This window comes from Pleuronectes platessa, chromosome 6 (assembly GCF_947347685.1).
Source record: "Pleuronectes platessa chromosome 6, fPlePla1.1, whole genome shotgun sequence".
Taxonomy (NCBI): Eukaryota; Metazoa; Chordata; class Actinopteri; order Pleuronectiformes; family Pleuronectidae; genus Pleuronectes; species Pleuronectes platessa.
The window spans coordinates 14,511,085-14,529,463 of record NC_070631.1 but is presented as its reverse complement, the minus strand read 5'-3'; the positions used below and the strand labels follow the sequence as shown (position 1 = coordinate 14,529,463).

Below are 18,379 nucleotides of genomic sequence, written 5' to 3'. Positions count from 1 at the left end.
GTAAGAGCAGGTCGCACAGAGGTCGTAAACTCTGGGCCAGCGAGGACGGAACAATGAGAGGCTTAAATCAAGGTGAGCCCTTTGATCACTTTGTAATGTAATCACACACAAACATGCGAACTCACAGACACATATACACACGCAAACGTATTTGTACTTCTATCTTAGTAGGTGAAACATTGGCATGAAGCATTCCCTCAAACCCTAATCATCCAAACTAAATGCCTAACCTTAACCCTAACCCAATTCTAACCCTAAAACCAAGTCTTAACCCCTTGAACAGCCCTTTGAATAAGCCGGCCCCACTCTGTATAAAGGTCTATGCCTAAAATGGCCCTCACAAATATATAAATACACATACATACACACACACACACACACACGCAGATTTATATTACTCTCTCTGTTAAAAGGTATTTCTTAATTCCAAACTTAATCCACCTTACACTTATTTCAACAGTTGAGCACAAGCCAAATTTCAGTCCTCGTCTCAAACTCAATCCTATTTCTGAATGCAACCCTTCATTAAGGAGTAATTCAAAACTTCAAAAGAATCCTGTGACAATTTGAAACCCTGTCCTCAGTGCTATGGTAAAGGCAGAGTAAAATACACCTTGTCGTATTTGCCCAAGGACCAGCCCCCTTGGGAGGCTGGTTCTCTTCCAGTGATACCAAAAATGCTTTAATTGAATCTCTTTATCAGCCCTGTTTGTGTGTCTGTCATTCAGGGTGTTCACGACACAATATTTTGTGTGTGTGGCTTGCAGAGAAGCAATCTAAATGCTGGTGGGGTCATTAGCTAATGCAAAAAATGTGTCAATATGCTCTTTAATGAACCCTTCACCCCCAAACCCAGAGATGGGCTAAATATTTTCCCTTTTCCCTTATTTTGACATCCTTGTGAATACATGTGCTCCTCCCAGGCAAACAGGCGATCCCACACCCCTGGGTTGGACGACTCTGGCATTTACAGTTGAGGTGCAGAACATGTTACAACTAGTGTGGAGCACCAGGTGATGCGCGACATAATATTCCGCAGATTTTTATGTATCATCTCTGGCTCCCATGCTTTTAGTTCACGGATATGTCTCCGTATCAGCAACCGTCCAGATGTTACCAGGATGACTCACTGCGTCTCCGCCGAAGTGACTGGCTTTCCTGTCAATTTCCCGAAAACTAGTTGGACGGACAGACAAGTGTTTGTAAGGAAAGGAGATGCTGTGATTAAAATGCTGAAATTACAAGAGGACAGATAGGGAAGGACAGGCTAATCTACGTTGCAAAGAAAAGCACAAGATCCTTTATTTCCACACACACACACACACACACACACACACACACACACACACACACACACACACACACACAGACATACACACACACACAGAGGACGTTGACCTCCAGCCAAACGAAAACTTTGTCTCAAACCATGACCAATTCATACCTAATCCTAACCTAACTTTATCCTAAACTTATCCCAACATAACACAACCTTATTCCAACCACAATTCACATCTGATCCCTAACCGTAAAAATTGTTTCTACTTGTTGAACCCTAACCTTAACACATGTCTTCACTTAAAAATGTGATGATTTGAGTTATGGGACACACACACACACACACACATACACACACACACACACGCACGCACGCACGCACGCACGCACGCACGCACACACACACACACACACACACACACACAGTATTGACTGTAACTTTTGTCCTTGAGTAAAAATCAATGATACATTCTGGACTTGACATTAATACCTGCAGAGCAGAAAAACCTGCACAATCACTGATATTAATTCTCGAACAATACATTTCTGATGAGACTGTCAGATACAGTAAGAGTTTTTTTTTTTCTCCCTGTCACTTTTGGGCTGCTGGGAAGAGCTCTGGGCGTTTTCAGGTTTGAACACCTCCCTTCACTGCAGGCTGTTTAAATCCAGACAGGGAGCCTGTGAGAGGTGTCAGTGTCCTGTGAGAGGGAACTGAGACACCACAGCAGCAGCAGCAGCGATGGAGTTTCTCTCTGCGTTCGTCTCCGCTGTTTTGGTCTGTGTTGTCAGTGCCGGGATTCCTCACGATGGAATCCACTGGACATACACAGGTAGGCTGTTTTGAATACCTGCTATTTTGTTCTCAAACTCACCTTTTACCATGAAGAATAACTGAAAGTGATCAGATCTACATGCGCTGGATGGAAGAGTTGCGCGGCAACCTCTCCAGTGCGTATTTGTTTTGGCACAAGACACACACAAGACAACAACGCAGCATATGCACTTGTGTCAAGTTGTTTTCATGCTATTTTTAGACGTGATTGTAATTGTGATTATTATTAGACGACATTTAAGCGAGCCATTTGGCCCCTGGGTCCTCTGGGCGACGCGCAATGCATGTGCCAAATACCTGGATAAACGCAGTCAGACTCTGGTTACGCTAAGAGCTCGTAAAGCCAACTATGAGCAGTGTACTGCAGCTTACTTAAGGAAAATACACATCAACTGCAAGAATATCCAGCTAAACGAGTTCTGCGCATGCCAGCCTAACCAACAGGCTAATTGTTCTCCTCGATGTGCCAACATGTGCCATACAGGAGCACTTACTCCGAGCAGGGTCACATCCAACGTGTGTAATACTCAACATTCCAGGTCACCTTTTACTACGTGATAATAGCTTTAGCTTCATTATTTTCCATCCGGGCACAGAAGGAGGTTTGGACCAGATGCACTGGCCAACCAGGTACCCAGCGTGTGGAGGAAAGAAGCAGTCCCCCATCGACATCCAGCGGCGCAGCGTCACACACAACCCGGACATGTTACAGCTGGAGCTGAAAGGGTATGACGATCAGAAAGGGACTTTCCTCATGTCCAACAACGGCCATTCAGGTAAGACATCTTTTAAAAGTACTACTGACAAGAAGATCAAAATTAATGCATATTATATGTTCATTGTAGCTTATTACCAAACTAGAATGGCACTCAACAGAACGTATATCTACGCCAAGGCCTGACAATCACTTTAAATCTATAAATTATTCTCTGGGAAATTTGTGAAACTGTAAAAAAAATAATCTTGTGATGTTAAAGAAAGTAAAACAAAACCTTGATCCAACCCCTGATCTTGATCTGCACCGAAATGTTCTGGGTTCTCCCCTCACCCATTCCATATCCTTGCACTAAGTTTTGTGGAGGAGGGGAGGGAAACATCAAGCAAGTTTAAAGAACCAGCCATTTCATTATCATGTCATATGGGAATACATTGAAATGTATATGGCTGCCTGGAAGAAAAAAGTAAAGTAAAAAGTCAGTAATTTGTTTGGTGCCTCATTTGTTTTCCATCAGTTCAAATCGACCTGCCTCCCACCATGGTGATCAGCAAAGGCCTCCCTGGACAGTACACAGCCGTCCAGATGCACCTGCACTGGGGCGGCTGGGACCTGGAGGCCAGTGGAGCCGAGCACACCATCGATGGAATCCGTTACATGGCAGAGGTAGGCTTTAGAGAGAAGACTGGGACACAAGCTGGGGTCCGGACTGACTACAGCATCTAATCTGTTATTTTTTGTCTTCCAGCTCCACGTTGTCCATTACAACTCTGACAAGTACAAGAGCTTCAAAGAAGCCAGAGATAAACCAGACGGGCTGGCAGTACTCGCCTTTTTCTATGATGTACGTAAGCCAAAAACTCTGTCGCTCACCCTCCTCTAAATGTCAGCGCTTGTCTAATCTCCAGGTTGTTCGACATCTACACAGAATGCCAGCACTATTTCAGATATACAACCGTCAGTTCTTCTATTGGGAACTTCAGAAAATGCTGAGTTAACAGCTCTGTTGAGAATTCAGCTGTACGTCGACATATTGAATGAGTGCTTGCCTTCAGAGGAATGCTGTGGATGTCCGGCGGTCAGCGTCTGTCATCGCAAGCACAGCGCTTGTTCTGTTAGGATAAAGCCATTTGACAAGAACTGGTTCAGATAAATGGTCACGTTACAAAGAAGTGGAATAATCCTTTCAAGCTAAAAGCTATGTTTAGGGTTCAAGTTACATAAAGCTTTACATTTGACACAGCTTTGTTTAATTTCCAGGACGGTCATTTTGAGAACACTTACTACAGCGATTTCATCTCCAACCTGGCCAGAATCAAGTACGCAGGTGAGTTAGCTCTGCACCACACAGGGGTTGAAGGGGCCCTATTGAGTTTTCCTCTGTGTCCTGGGGTCTAACAAACATGTTGATTGCACATCATCCCTCAAAAAACAAGTGCAAAGTGGTTTTCTGAACATAGTAAAACCTACATATCGGTGCTAGTAATTTGAAATAGTGTGTACACCCATGTGCACATACATGTCCACAAGAGTTGCACAATATTGCGAAACACAGATAAAAAAAAAAACTGCTTCATAGCGCTGCTTGCGCAGTTCCACAGGCTACCTTTAAACGTACAATTTGTAACTTCGGCCACCAGGGGTCTCTCAATCAAAGTGATTACAAAATACCTAGTTGTTAAAGAAGTGAGGGATCATGGGAGTTTTTGTCTTCAACACCATTGTCAATTAAAATAATCGTGAATCATTACGAGTGACCAATTAAAACTGCGAAAAGAAAGCATACTTGCTAATTAGCTAACTGGCTAGCAGTGTATTTTTCCTTTGTGATACGTTGTTGAGAAAACGCCACAGATAAAGCAGAGTTGACAAATTAGAAGGCAACCAAATTGAATCAAATTGGGGATTTACCTGGGTTTGAACATTGTTAGAAACATTTTGGATAATGTAAATACACAAGTTAACAATATATATGATACATTGAATTGTAGATGATGTGACTCTTGTTTGACCCCGACAGGCCAGTCCATGAACATATCCAGTATTGACGTGCGCTCGATGCTGCCTGAGAATATCAACCACTTCTTCAGGTACCAGGGCTCGCTCACCACTCCGCCCTGCTACGAGAGCATCCTCTGGACCGTGTTTGATACGCCCATCACGCTCTCACATAACCAGGTAAGGACAGACAGTGGGCAGGGTCTGTGAAAATAAAAAAAGTGATCCTTGCAACCTTTTGGTCGCGTAAGAAAAACCAGACTCGTTCAAACAGGCTTGTTGAATATTATCTCTAAAGTCAAGCTTGTTTTCCTCTCTGTTGTGCTCAGATCAGGAAACTGGAGAGTACACTGATGGACATGGACAACAAGACCTTGTGGAATGACTACCGCATCGCTCAGCCTCTCAACGACCGCGTGGTGCAGTCCTCTTTCCTCCCACGCCTTGGAAAAGGAAGTATGTAGCATGTGCAACAGAGCGATTACACAACAGAGAATTATCATTTATTGCTCAGAGTGTAAGTGGCACATCCACCGAGGCCAGAGTTTCAACCATGTCCTTTTTCTCTCAACTTTTATTTTGTAGCATTTTGTCGCCAAGATGAGATTGAGTCCAGGCTGCTGAAGATCGAGGGTCTGATCACTTCTCTTGGGAAGAACATGCACTCAGGTAAGTGAGCTCTTAAAAGGGCTAAATGCAAAATGGAAGCTTACAGATTTAAGTTTCAGTATTTTTTTTTTTCTTACATATTCTCCTCAGGTGGACAAAACAACGGAAGGCCTTCTAAATTTGGTAAGAGCTTTTTTTACATTCTGACTGAATTCGTTTAAAGGTGGGACTATTTTCTCGCTCTCCAGTGATTTAAAACTTTCTCCCTTTCAGCAGAAACTCGTGCTCTGTTTCCCCTGGTGCTCAACTTCAAGGAGAAAAATTTGGGTAGTTACGCTTTTGCTACTCTCAGCCAGCCTATGGACCTCCACGCCTTCACCGTCTGCATGCACGTCCTGCCCCAGGTCGAGGGCATCCACACCGTCCTCTCCTACTCCAGCAACGGCAACGACAACGAGCTGATGATCTCCATCAGCGAAGACAGAGACGCGAGAGAGGTGGGTCTCTGGATCGGCAACGAGTACGTCAACCTGCCGCACAACGTCAGGTCCCACGAATGGACCAACTACTGCATCACCTGGTCGACCCACACGGGCGGGGCCCAGCTGTGGATCAACGGCATGGTGGGGGAGCAGCGTTACCTGAAGAGCGCTTACACCATCAGCCCCGGTGGCGTGTTCATCCTGGGCAAAGACCAGGATGGGTTACTGGGCATCTCCAACGCAGACGCCTTCGTGGGCAAGATGACCGACGTCAACGTGTGGAACTACGTACTGACCACAGCAAATATCCGGGACCAGATGTCGTGTGAGAGGAACAGCACGGTGGTGGGAAACGTGTTCAGCTGGGGAGCCACCGAACTCAGTCTGTACGGAGGGGTGCAGCTGGACAGTCAGTACAGATGTCTCTGAAGGCCCTCAGCTGCTTCTGTTTGAATGAGCTTTAAAATGTATTAAACCAGAGTACTACCGCAGATGGCGAGCATTTTTACATGGCCGTGAATCATATATGTGATGAAGAATAAATGTCTTTCAGGCACCTGTGAATGAATATTTAATGCAAACTTTATTTCATATCTTCAGCCGTGTGTTGTATTTACATCTTTGCATCAATAAAGGCTTATAACAGATTTGCTGGTTGGTTTAATGACTCATGCACCCCTCCGTACAGCTGCAAGCATTAGCAGACAGCCTGCATTGAAATGCACAGATGTGTTTGTTTTCTTTTCACAGCAGGTCAAAATAAACTATACAATAAGAGACTAAAGTTTCTTGTAAAAAAAAGCAAAAATAACAGTCTGTTACAGTCGCCCCCAGAGTGCAGATTTCCTGTCGTCTGAATACGCTCGTTTGTCTTCAGAAGGCCGTGACCTTTACGGCATCCACCAGGCTTTCTTTGCTCTCCTCCCGCGGCAGCTCTCCATCGCCCACCTTAAACTGCACTTTGTTCCTCTTGGCAAACATCTGGCAGATCTCCAAGAAGGTCTTATTCTTGGTCTCCGGGACCACCAGCCAGATGTAGATCAGCGTGACCAGACAGATGAAGGAGAAAATGATGAAGCTGTACGGGCCCAGGCCTCTCTGGAGGGAGAAGGAGAGGAAGTGTGATCAGCATGTGGTCAAGATGAATGATAGCAGGCAGCTCTTTAGGAGCAATGAGCTGAAACTAATGGAGTCTGATACTACTGTCAACAAGTCTTCCTTCGGGAATGTTGTTTTCTTTAGCATTTGTTTTTGTGTTATCTAACAGGGAACAAGCCGATCTCCACAAAACTTGGTGGAAGGGAAAAACACATTACATTAAGATTAGAATAGATTAGATAGAACTATATTTATCCACACATCGGGGAAATAAACTTGTTACAGCAGCAGGCAAGTCCGAATCAGGCAGACAAGAGAATAACTAAATATAAACAGGACAATACAATAAAAATAAATAATATAAAAGTTAAAATAACAATTCATTAAATAAAAAAGGGCTGAGTTTGAACATTCTGTCCACACAGGATGAATAGAACGTGATAAGTAAAATAATCTTTTGTAAAAGAAGTGTAAAAACGGTGTGTGCAAACAGTTTCCTCCCTTTTAAAAGTTGTGTACATTTCCGTGTGGATCCGGATCGGGGGGCAGATCCAGGGATTTCTTCTTCACTTTCTTTAACATTATGAGATACAATTTCCTTGATTACATTTCTCTTGATTTTAAGGATAATGCTTGAATCTTGAAGAAATAAAACCGGCCTATTTAGGGGACTGTCGTGAGTTTTGGTCCGAATCAAAATCTGGATCTAGTGAATTCAGAGGTCAAAGGATCGCAGCTGCAGCCCCATCATAGATCACTCAGGCATCATGATCGTGAATTATGATCACTAGATTTCTCACATATACAATACGTCGGCCCATATACACAACTATATGTGGTAATACCACTATAAATACAAGTGTCATCACTGCTCCCTTCATCTAAGTTAGACATTCTTTCTGTACAAACACTTTTCACACTAATGCACTTCACCTCTAGATTAATGTTAGACGCTGCACTTTCTCATGAATTTTGTATATATTCTCTTTTTGTTGATGTTTACATGTGACATCTATTGCACTTCTCTCCGTCCCAGGAGACTGGAAAGTGAGTCTCTCACTTGCAGCTCTCTCTGAGGGTTTTTACCCCTGCTAAAAGTTTAAAGATAGTTTTGTCTCACTGTTGTTAAAGGAAGAGGATGTCACATCTGGTCAAGCCCAATGAGATTATTTGTGACTTGAGAATTTTAGGCTATACAAATAAAATGTCATTGATTGTAATATGGTTTTATCGAGGCACTCGATAAAACAGCTGGCCGGGCATCATCGGCAGCAGCGAGGTGAGCTGAGGCGACACGTGAGCTGCAGACTACTTGTACTGGAATGCTCTGCTTTGGTTTCTGTTAGTCGGATGCAGAAACTAAGACACATTCCTTCGTTGTTTGCTTTGTGGTCTGAAGATGAAAACTCAAGAGAAAGTAAATAAGTGACAGGGTTATGTTTATGTTTATCTCTTTATATAAGATGGTATGAAAAAAACTGCTTATAGTGGAGTGAAGTAGTTTAAAATGGTCTCATTACAGGAAGGATGTGGAGTAATTCAGCTGCTGATTGCACCTAAAACACCTGCAATTACATTTTGAAATAATAAACCTTTGCTGCTTCAGTGTAAGAGTTCTTAGAAATTGTGCAACCGACCTCTAGGAAGGGGAAGACGAGGCCCACGGTGAAGTTGGAGAGCCAGTGGACGGATCCTGCGACCATGAAGGCGGCGGGCCTGGCCGATTGCATGAACATCTCAGTGGTCACCACATAAGGAATTGGACCTGCGGATGCATACGAGCGGTCAACTACACACCAACACCCTGGAGACACTCGGCCACTCCTCGGGGTCACTGCGGAGGATGGTCATGTCTCAGATCAGTGAGTGTAGATTTACATCACGTCTGCTCACGTCCAAACAACACTTCAGCTAATGGAGGGGCCTGCTGTAATCAGTGTGTGTGTGTGTAGATAACCACCGGCGGGGTCAGACTCACTGGGTCCTATGGCGTGGCCAATGACGTAAATGATCACACAGGAGATGCTGATGTACGGCATCCACGTCACACTCTCCTGCCAAAACAAACCAGCAGCTGCTGTTATCATGAACCAATGATGCTTCAAACAGGAACAAATACACAACAGCGTCTCTTTGTGGGAGTTGATGTCGAAAGATGGTTAAACAACTGATCTCTGTTTGTCTCTTTAAACTGTTGGCACTGAAAGTATTGCCTGAGTGAAAATGGTGCAGGTGAGATCACAGGGCTCCAGGAAGGCAACGCTGGTTTTGTGGTTTGTTATAATGGACACTTTAGTGGTCAGTGAGTGTGTTTATGTCTCACAGTTCTCATGAGCCCATTACTCAAAGAGATGTCAAGTTGTCATTTTATTTTGCAGACCAAGCACTAAGTTAACATTAAAGAGAAGTTGCCATCATTGCAGCACAGTGACACCTTGTCTGCTGTGCTTCAGTTCCATGGAAAAGACGGACACAGCGGCCGTGAGGTTAAATTGTTGGCTTAAAGCTTAAGAGAGTGGCCTCTGGTTTACAATGACGGCAGTGTGCACTGACGCAATGGCTCTTTCCTCTCTGCCCTGGACCATCAAATCACATTGTTTTAGTGCAATATCCATTCTGTAGAATAAAACAAATGCCCACTTCTATTTAAAAGTATTTATCAGCCTTGCATTTATTGCTTGTGTATTGATTGGTTTGTGTCTTTTCTGGGATTGTAAAACTGCATTTTTTTATTTGCACTGTTCCTTAGAATAGCACTGCTAATTCTCTTCCACTTTCCCTTGTAATAGATTATGTATAGACTCATAATCCCAAAAAATTGTCCCTAATCCTTGTCACTTCACTCCCTACTTTCTCGCCTGGACTACTGCAATGCACTTTATTCAGGTTTACCAAAAAAATCCATTGATTGGCTCCAGTTTGTATAAACTTCAGCAGCCATGGATCTTAACGAGAAAAAGGGAAAGAGATCACATTTTTGCTCTGGTTTTGGCATTTTTAAACTGGCTTCCAGTATCACTGAGGGTTGATTTTATTATTATATTACTTGTTTTAAGTCTCTTTATGGTACAGCATCCTCATACATTTCTGATTGTTTATAGGAATACGATCTAAACAGTCCCCTGTAAGGTTTTCTACCATGGGCTTGCTAAATGTCCCCAAATGAACAACAACAAGTTTGGAGAAGAAGCTTTCTGTTGCAATGCACCACAGCTTGAAACAAACTCCCACAACACATCAGATCTGGCTTCTTCTGTTGATAACTTTAAGAAACAACTGAAGACCTATTTCAAAGATATTGCTTTTAATTAACTTTTTTTTTCATACCTTTTTTCTAGTTTATATTTTTATTCTAAGTATTTGTTATTGGTAACGTGTTCTTATTGATCTTTCTTATTTCATATCTTTGAATTTATTGTAAAGTACTTTGAGCTGCATTTCATTTATGAAAGGTGCTGTATAAATTAAATGTATTATTATTATTGTTACTGCTACTTGTGTGTACAGCATTAATGCTATATTAGATATGGTTTGCTCATTGTGGGAACTGTGGGGTTTTTATATAATTTTTAAGTTGTTCACCTTCTATGTTAAGTGCCTTGAGATAATGTATATATTGATTTGGCGCTATGCAATGAAAATTTAATTGAATATTGCAATTACTCGCTTTGGACATGTGAGTAGCTCCAGTTTATCAAACCTGACTCTTAATAAAGTGGAAGGGCCTAAAAACTGTCTAATGATGTTTCATATCAGCAAAAGACTTTGAATGCAACTAAAGCTAAATGTAATAGACTTAGTGTTAAACTGTCAATGCAAAATAGGGTTATCGTCATACAGCCAACATATTATGTAATATAATTTCCAGTTTATCCTGTGAATGCATCACCAGTCATAGTGTTTGGCATTTTCTATTCCTCTATTGCATCGGTAACATAATATTAGACCCCCCCCCGCCCCCCCGTCTTGATTTGAACCTGTTTGCTTCTGACTCGTTGTAGCACATCTGTTCTTCTAAATAAACTTTGTGCTTTTCCGTCCACACCCTGTGTTACCAAACTGTTCCACACCCAAATTACAAAAGGTAGATGAAGCAAACACCAATCAAACAAATACGACTAAAAGTTCAACAACCTTTAGGGAAGATTAATGGTGTCTACATCCCTATTGAGTGAACACTGTGGGACATTATGACTTCCCCCTAAATATTACGACAGTGCAGCAGAACTATTATCCAAAACAGAGATAACATCCAGGAGGAGGGGCCTACACTGTTATTTAGTCATAAATAAGTAATATTGATGACTTGATACTTTGAAGAATAAACCGAACGCAGAACCTCCTTGAAAGAGGCAAGAAGTGAAGACTACATTGAACACAATGACTTGCTAATCTATTGGATGCATGCTATGACTTATTTTATTTTATGATTATAATTTACATTTTGGTCTCCTTAAATAATGATATTATGTCAAATAAAGCTACGGTTTCTATGCCTGTGGATGAAAAGCTGCATAAAAAGAGATTATGTAAAAGTGAATAATAATGATTTCATTTAAATTCCATGTGCTGGAGAACACACTGTCTTTGCATCAACCTTCAGAGTGAACTCTATATTCCCAACTTATTCACTGTATTGATCAATATTCTAATAATAATCCTTACCCTTACCCACATGAAATAAATCTGCCTCTGACGCACAACAAATCTCCTGATCGCAAGGTTGAGAAAGTCTGACACACAATAGACTAGGAACCACCAGAGGGCAGCACAGTAACGTGTTGAAGCAGCTGTGGTACCTGCAGTTTGAGAGCCACAGTGAGCAGCACACAGGCCACACAGCAGATCCCGAATCCACAGAGGAGGAGCAGCCGTCGCCCTGAGGCCTCCACGATGAAGACCTGGTGAAACAAAACGAACCGCCTGTTAATAACTCATCATCTCCTGCTGATGTGATCAAACGTCCGACTCCACCTCCACAGATGTTTATAGAACTTCACACTTTGAATGAACTGGGCACCTACAGCAGCGATGGTCATAAAGACATTCACTGCCCCGGTTCCCACGGTGACGTACTGGATGTCGTTCTGCTTGACTCCTGCAGTGGCGTAAATGCTGTCTGCGTAATAGTAGATCTGAGGGGGGAGAGAGAAATGCATGATGGTTAAAGGGGTATTTCTACCAAAAATGAAACTTCATTCATTATCTACTGTAGGTGGAGGGATGGGTGAAGTGTTTGAGTGCTCCTGTGGTGTCATCCAAGTATCTGTAAGCCCCTACATTAAAATTCAACTAGAAACAACCTCATTGACACAACAGGAGCAGTTTGAAGGCATTTTATATTTATTTTCTATTGTTTTTTTTTACGTTTGAAGAAGGAGTCCCCAGTTACTTCAGTTGAATTGGATTTGGCTGCAACACTGTTAACCCCTGAAACAAATAGGCATAGTTGTGTGTAGATAATGAGTTAAAATTCATATTTGGGCGAACTATTCCTTCAAAAAGCTGGAGAGCTGACTGAAAAGATGAGTTGGAGGATGCAGCAGCACTGCAGTTGGGAATGACTTTGAACTGTTGGAATGTGTTGTTTAAATGTCACACTGATCTGGTGTTACATCTGTATCAGAAGTAGTGTGTCCAGTGGGTTAGAGAGAATGATGTGAGCCGGACAGGCGCGTCTCACCGCATTGACCCCTGACAGCTGCTGGCCCATGTTCATGACGATGATGGAGACCAGCTGCCAGCGAAGAGAGCGCTGGGACAGCAGGGAGAGCACGGACAGGCGGCCCTCGGCCTTCTCCGACTGTTCCTCCAGACGCATCTCGGACAGCTCGGCGTCCACATTGTCACAGCCGCGCAGACGCTGTAGCGCTACGACGTAAAAACATGCTGGATTATAGTTTTAATTCCCAGCTTGTGTCTTTGTTTGTTAACCTTGCATTTTCTTAACCTTTCTTCGCTGTTTTCTCATCTCCTCTTTGGATGAGCATGTACCTGGGGCTCTCTGGGGAGAAGGGTAGAAACAGGAGCTCTATCAGGGCGGGAATACCAGTCAGACCCAGCATGAGGGGCCAACCTGGAGACAGAGGGAACAGAGACACTTATTGTAACCTGTGGACCAAATGTAAAAGCTCTCCTGCAACTATGAAAGCAGCTCTCAAGGATGTACTTCTCTAACTTACAAGTATGAACAAGAATGTCACTCAGTGGAGCGCAGACCTCCACCAAGGCCCAACAGTCCCTATATGGAACCACATTTGGTTACCTGATCCGGAACTGCACCAAAATTGAATAGGGTTTTCCCTGACCTGTACAACATCCCTCCAACAAGTTTCATGGTATTCGGTTCAGTAGTTACAAACAAACCAGTAAAAACAGGCATTCAGTTGAGCACATGTACGTCCTCCAAGACCCAACAGTCCCCTTGAAAAGCGCCCTGTCTCGCAATGTTAAAGTTAGTGATAAAGAATTCCTGGATCTGCACCAAAATTCTATGGCTTTTTTCTTGACCCATACCACATCCTTCTACCAGGTTTTGTGGAAATCCATCCACTTATTTCTGTATAACAGTGTAACAACCAACTAACAAACAAACAGAAAGGGTTGAAAACACAATCTTCGAGATAAAAATGTGTCCCACTATGGCAGCCAGTACCTGTGCTGTTGCCCAGTATGTTTCTGATGCCGAGCACTTGTGCACTGAGGATGCCAATGGTGATGAAGAGCTGTGGTATGATGCCAAGGGCTCCCCTCAGGTTTTTGGGAGAGAGCTCGCCCAGATACATGGGCACCACATTGGACGACAGACCTACAGACAGAAAATTATGGAATGAACAAAATCAAACAACTTCTAAGTTTCCATGTTGAGGACTTGCATGTCAGAAAACATAGTATCTGACCTGCACAGATGCCCACGATAAACCTCGCCACAATGATGATCTCATAAGACTTGGCAATCTCGCTAACTCCCATCATCACGGCAGGGACGATGGAGAAGATGTTGTTGAAGAGGAGGGTGCCCTTCCTGGTGCAGGATCAGTGCACGTGATGTCAGATCAGTTCAACAATAATACCGCTTTTTTATCGTGCATGATAAGCTCTTAGACGAAAAAAAACACTTTGCATTACCTCCCTAGTTTGTTGACCAGGGGCGCCACCATCAGGGAGCCGAAGAAACCTCCCAGCGGGTACATGGACACAGACAGAGACCACAGAAGAGTCAAGAGGTTCCCCTCCATCGGTCTCCCATAGCGCTCTTGGTAGGTGGTGTTATAGAACTGCTGCATGAACTGAAGAGAACAACAATGCATAGAAGCACATCACCAAAACGGACCTTATTGTACAATAAATGCAGTGGAGCCTCAATTTCTTGGCTTACCGGTGCAGGAGAGTTGATCACAGCCACATTATATCCGTACTGAAAGGATGAACCGAATGCAGATATGAGAGTTGCCAGGACCAGGACTGCGGTTAACCTCTGTCGGGAGACATCAGTTTGTACAGCATCACAGAACAGACAAAGCACATAGTGGATAATCACACCTGTGCTGTTACTTACCCCTCTCCTCTCCTCAGGCTTCTCCCATTCCTCATTCACTGCCATGGCTGTGTTTGGACTTGTTGTCACTTCCTGCAGCTACAGCGACGACACTCTGTTTATTCTGCACCGCTGGATTCTTGCCTGCCCTTTGGACGTGAGGTCAGAGAACGCAGCAGTGGTTTACACCTTGGCCCCAGTTACAGTTTTATTCGCTGCTGTATACTCTCAGGTTCAAGATGTTTTGTCTGCGATACGCTCCAGATATTAATCGCCGCTGCTCGGGGCTGAATCAACATTCATCTGCTTTTTATTCCACTTCATGACAAGTGGCTTGAAGCATAAACAGCTGGCAAAGGTTTGAAGGACTCACCTGCTCTCACACTGAAGAGAAGTTATTTCACTCTTTATAATTAATATAATAGTAACTGCAGAAACACCACGTGTGAATCTCCTCAGGGTGTCCTCAGTTGTCATGTGCTGCATGGACTTTTATCTCTAGAACTGAGTCTGTTTGTCTGAACCACGGCCCTCGGGCTGTTTACCACTACACCCGGTTGTTCTGGTGGACGCCTGATAGCAACAACAAGGCTCACATTTAAATGCATGTCTGTGAACAGACAATGCTGCCGGCAAAAATGAAAATATAACAATCCAGAACTATTCTCAGAGCAAATATCACAAAAGATTGCACTGTTAAATAAAACATTCATTCTTATTAGCAGCTTGTTTACAGTGACATCTTTTGATCAGTGCTGTAAATAGGATCATTTGTATAATTTTTTATATTTCTTATGACCACTGATGTGTTTCATGATGGGATGTTATATATTTAGTCAACTGTGTTTCTGATTTTGTAATATTTACTCATGTGGGAACTCCTGTGTTCATCTTGTACAAAGGTTGTTGTCCTGAAAGCACAAAAGAGATAAGTCTTCACTCAACCTCTTACAAAATCTGATTTGCTGTATTTTATGTTTTAACTGTTGCAAGTTATGCTGAACTTTAAAAAGCTGGATTTTGGATTTGGACAGACATTTTTATGATTTGTTGAATTTCTTGCTGGGGCTTTTTTTATTTGGTTATTCTGAGAAGTAAAAACTTTGTTAATTGAATTTGGAGTCAGATTAAACGATCCCCCATTTAGGATAAAGCACTTCAAGTTACAAAGAGTTTAAGCTAACTTTTTGCACACAGTGTCACACCACACTTGTGCCTTTGAAAGAAGAAAATGATGCGTAAATTAAGATGGAGGTAGTGTCACAATAAACTGAATTCACTGTTGCATCTCTTGGGAAAGCAAATGGGAACTGGGGCTTTGGACATCAGGGGATGATATAAAGTGATTTAAATTCAGACTTGTTCTAAATGATAATCTTCTTTTTTAACATTAATAGATACCATTTTTCGTTGGTAGTGATGTGATCTGTAACTAAACTCTGAGAGAGTAAACATCTCATGTTGTTGTTGGCAGAAAAAAGATGTCTCATAAAGTGCTGGTACAAAGATCAGTTCTCTGAGATTCAAATTATGCAACAAGACTCACGTCAGCATGCTAACAGGCTCACAGTAACAATGCTAACATGCTGAAGAAAGCTGGTATGTTTGTATACCATGTTCACTGGGTTAGTTTAGCATTTTTAGAATGCTAATATTTGCTAAATAGCACTTAATACAAACAACTGGGGCTGATGGAAATCTCATTAGTTCCTCGTATCACTTAGTTAGTTAGTTAGTTAGTTAGTAACGCAAAAATTACCAAACCGAATTCCACCAAACTTGCTGTAAGGGTGCGGTCTGGGCCTGGAAAGTACGTAGGGAATTTTGGTGCGGATGTGGATTATAGTGGTTGATCAAGAATTTATTTTTGAAATAATGTTTTATGACAAATAAATCCTTGAGGTTATCAGACTACTTACTTTTGCCTTCTATATTTCTATAAGATCTAGATAACCATGTGAAGGCTTGTTCAGCCTTAGCGGAGGTACAGTATGCACACACACTCAAGAACAGATGAGTCTTCTATGTCATCAAAGGAACCCTCTCCATTTAGCTAACAGCCAGTTAGTACTGTTCATGTTTCTCTTTCTCACTAGTAATGGATTGTAAAATAAGACTTACATGCATAGCCCTGGTCTGATTCTGACCCCTAGCCATGTATTCATGTCTTCCCCCACTCTCTCTCTATCCCCCTTACACAACCCTACTCTGTCCTATCTATTAAAAGTGATAAAAGCCCCAAAAATACAATAAAAAACGAAATGCAAAAAGAAACTCAGCCATTCATGAAATGACACAGTTAATGAATACGGATCTTGTTTTACCTATGTTGTGCATTAGATGGGTAGTGATACAAAAATGAATTTTATTAAAAAAGTATCAAAGGAAAAATTTAAATATGGATTTGGACTAATTTGGGAATACCTGAAATACTGTAGCATTTCCGTGTTCTTAGCTTATATGATATTTCAACAAAGGGGTTGCAATATTGCAAGCAGACAGCTGGTGGAGCTATTGTTGTTGGTATCTTCTCACCTACTCAGAGCTGGAGGAGGAAAACATATCTCATGTGGAGTGCAAGTGAAAAGTGCAGGTTCACTCTGACTTTAGCCGCTGTACTGCTGCCTCATTCACAAACTAAAGTCTCTGGAAACCAATCAGAAGTATATTTCTCTCTGCCTGTAGTCATTCTAATGTTTTCAGCTACATATATAAAATGTCTCTGTCACTTCTAATGTCCTGCTGCAGCTCTGACACTGTCCCCCATCAAATTTGTTGTGCTATGCATTTGAAAATTGGCTCCTAGAACCACGGATGCAGCCAAATGAACACCCTGCGTAGTCCATTGACTTGACTGGTGAATGGTGAGCTCGTGCACGGCCCTGTGGTGACTTAATGAATTAGGTGGGCACGGAGCCAGCGCAGGAAAAGCTGATCAAAACCTTCCTTAAGTGTTTCAACCAGCTCCATGTTACCTCAATGTCAGCCAAGTCTCAGAACTGACACAATGGATTAATTCCTGCTAGAGTGTCAGTCCTGAGTGAGACCTCTGTCGTCCTCAAGGGCAAAAAAAAGAAAAAAAAAGCTTGCTGCCCATTTTAGATGTCATCAGCATAAACAGTTTCACTTCCTTCATTTCCCCACAGATGGTATCGGGTGTTACTGATGGTCCTGAGAGACTGGTCTCTGCACTGGGTCCCATAACTTCTGGTAAAATTAGACGAAAGGAAAACCGATGTTTACAGTGTAAACACAAAAAACCTTCCACGTTCGGGAAATGATGTTTGGTGGCTAAGTGCCCTCACTGGAGTACAGAGTTGTTCACTGATGGACTGTGAGAGGATTCAGGCCCCAGGCTGGAGTGAGGCTGGAGCCACAATTTTCCATCTGAGCCAGACCAAGGCTGAGAGAAAACTAACCAAGCCCCACAGGATCTCGGCTCTTTGGGTCCAAACCTGACCCAGGCCCGAAGTTTTCCCTGATTACAGCCATGTGCAGCGTAAGAAATCAAGTAGTTATCCCAGCCAACGTGATCGAACACGGCTCACACATCATTCTGAGGTTGTTTACTGAACCCAGACTGACCCCAAAGGGCTTGTGTAAGATATCATCACTCAGATGCACAACAACTACTAACGTTCTTTTCTTCTTTGTTTTGCACCTCCTTATGTCTGCTTTGGGTCATTTCCCATGATTACCTAGATATCTGTCTGGCTGGCACATTGGTTCTGTGGTTAGCCTCACAGATGGTTCCTAGTTCGAATCCTGGCATGGCTAGGTCTTTCTGTGTGGAGTTTGCGTGTTCTCCCTGTGTCTGTGTCGGTTAC

At 42.7% G+C, this 18,379-nt stretch overlaps 2 protein-coding genes across 4 annotated transcripts; one reads left to right on the top strand and one right to left on the bottom strand.

Moving 5' to 3' along the window:
* Positions 1–1,942: 1,942 nt before the first annotated feature.
* On the top strand, positions 1,943–6,564 carry ca6 (carbonic anhydrase VI). Of its 2 annotated transcripts, none has more exons than XM_053424015.1 (10): positions 1,943–2,111; positions 2,710–2,889; positions 3,346–3,494; positions 3,577–3,672; positions 4,089–4,155; positions 4,849–5,006; positions 5,156–5,282; positions 5,412–5,495; positions 5,586–5,618; positions 5,709–6,564. In XM_053424015.1, the coding sequence occupies exons 1-10, from the start codon at positions 2,021–2,023 to the stop codon at positions 6,344–6,346; spliced, it is 1,623 nt and encodes a 540-aa protein (XP_053279990.1). In that variant the 5' UTR covers positions 1,943–2,020; the 3' UTR covers positions 6,347–6,564. The 2 variants fall into 2 exon arrangements, with proteins under 2 accessions (XP_053279990.1, XP_053279991.1); XM_053424016.1 differs by having other exon boundaries at positions 1,946–2,111; positions 5,712–6,564.
* Positions 6,482–15,073, bottom strand: slc2a1a (solute carrier family 2 member 1a). Of its 2 annotated transcripts, XM_053424017.1 has the most exons (13): positions 14,926–15,073; positions 14,574–14,701; positions 14,394–14,492; positions 14,144–14,304; positions 13,915–14,039; positions 13,671–13,823; positions 12,966–13,091; positions 12,699–12,886; positions 12,040–12,150; positions 11,815–11,916; positions 8,994–9,069; positions 8,653–8,780; positions 6,482–7,015 (listed from the first exon to the last, which is right to left on the bottom strand). In XM_053424017.1, the coding sequence occupies exons 2-13, from the start codon at positions 14,616–14,618 to the stop codon at positions 6,791–6,793; spliced, it is 1,539 nt and encodes a 512-aa protein (XP_053279992.1). In that variant the 5' UTR covers positions 14,619–14,701; positions 14,926–15,073; the 3' UTR covers positions 6,482–6,790. The 2 variants fall into 2 exon arrangements, with proteins under 2 accessions (XP_053279992.1, XP_053279993.1); XM_053424018.1 differs by having other exon boundaries at positions 14,574–15,036.
* Positions 15,074–18,379: the final 3,306 nt, after the last annotated feature.

Bases quoted from the DNA above. Each gene is read 5' to 3' on its own strand.
- ca6 (XM_053424015.1), top strand. From the start codon at position 2,021: ATGGAGTTTCTCTCTGCGTTCGTCTCCGCTGTTTTGGTCTGTGTTGTC. The intron at 5,007-5,155 runs GTAAGGACAGAC...TGTTGTGCTCAG, and splicing joins TCACGCTCTCACATAACCAG to ATCAGGAAACTGGAGAGTAC. The intron at 5,496-5,585 runs GTAAGTGAGCTC...TATTCTCCTCAG, and splicing joins TGGGAAGAACATGCACTCAG to GTGGACAAAACAACGGAAGG.
- slc2a1a (XM_053424017.1), bottom strand. From the start codon at position 14,618: ATGGCAGTGAATGAGGAATGGGAGAAGCCTGAGGAGAGGAGAGGG. The intron at 14,493-14,573 runs GTAAGTAACAGC...GTCTCCCGACAG, and splicing joins AGCCTGAGGAGAGGAGAGGG to AGGTTAACCGCAGTCCTGGT. The intron at 9,070-11,814 runs GTACCACAGCTG...TTGTTTTGGCAG, and splicing joins CTGTGGCTCTCAAACTGCAG to GAGAGTGTGACGTGGATGCC.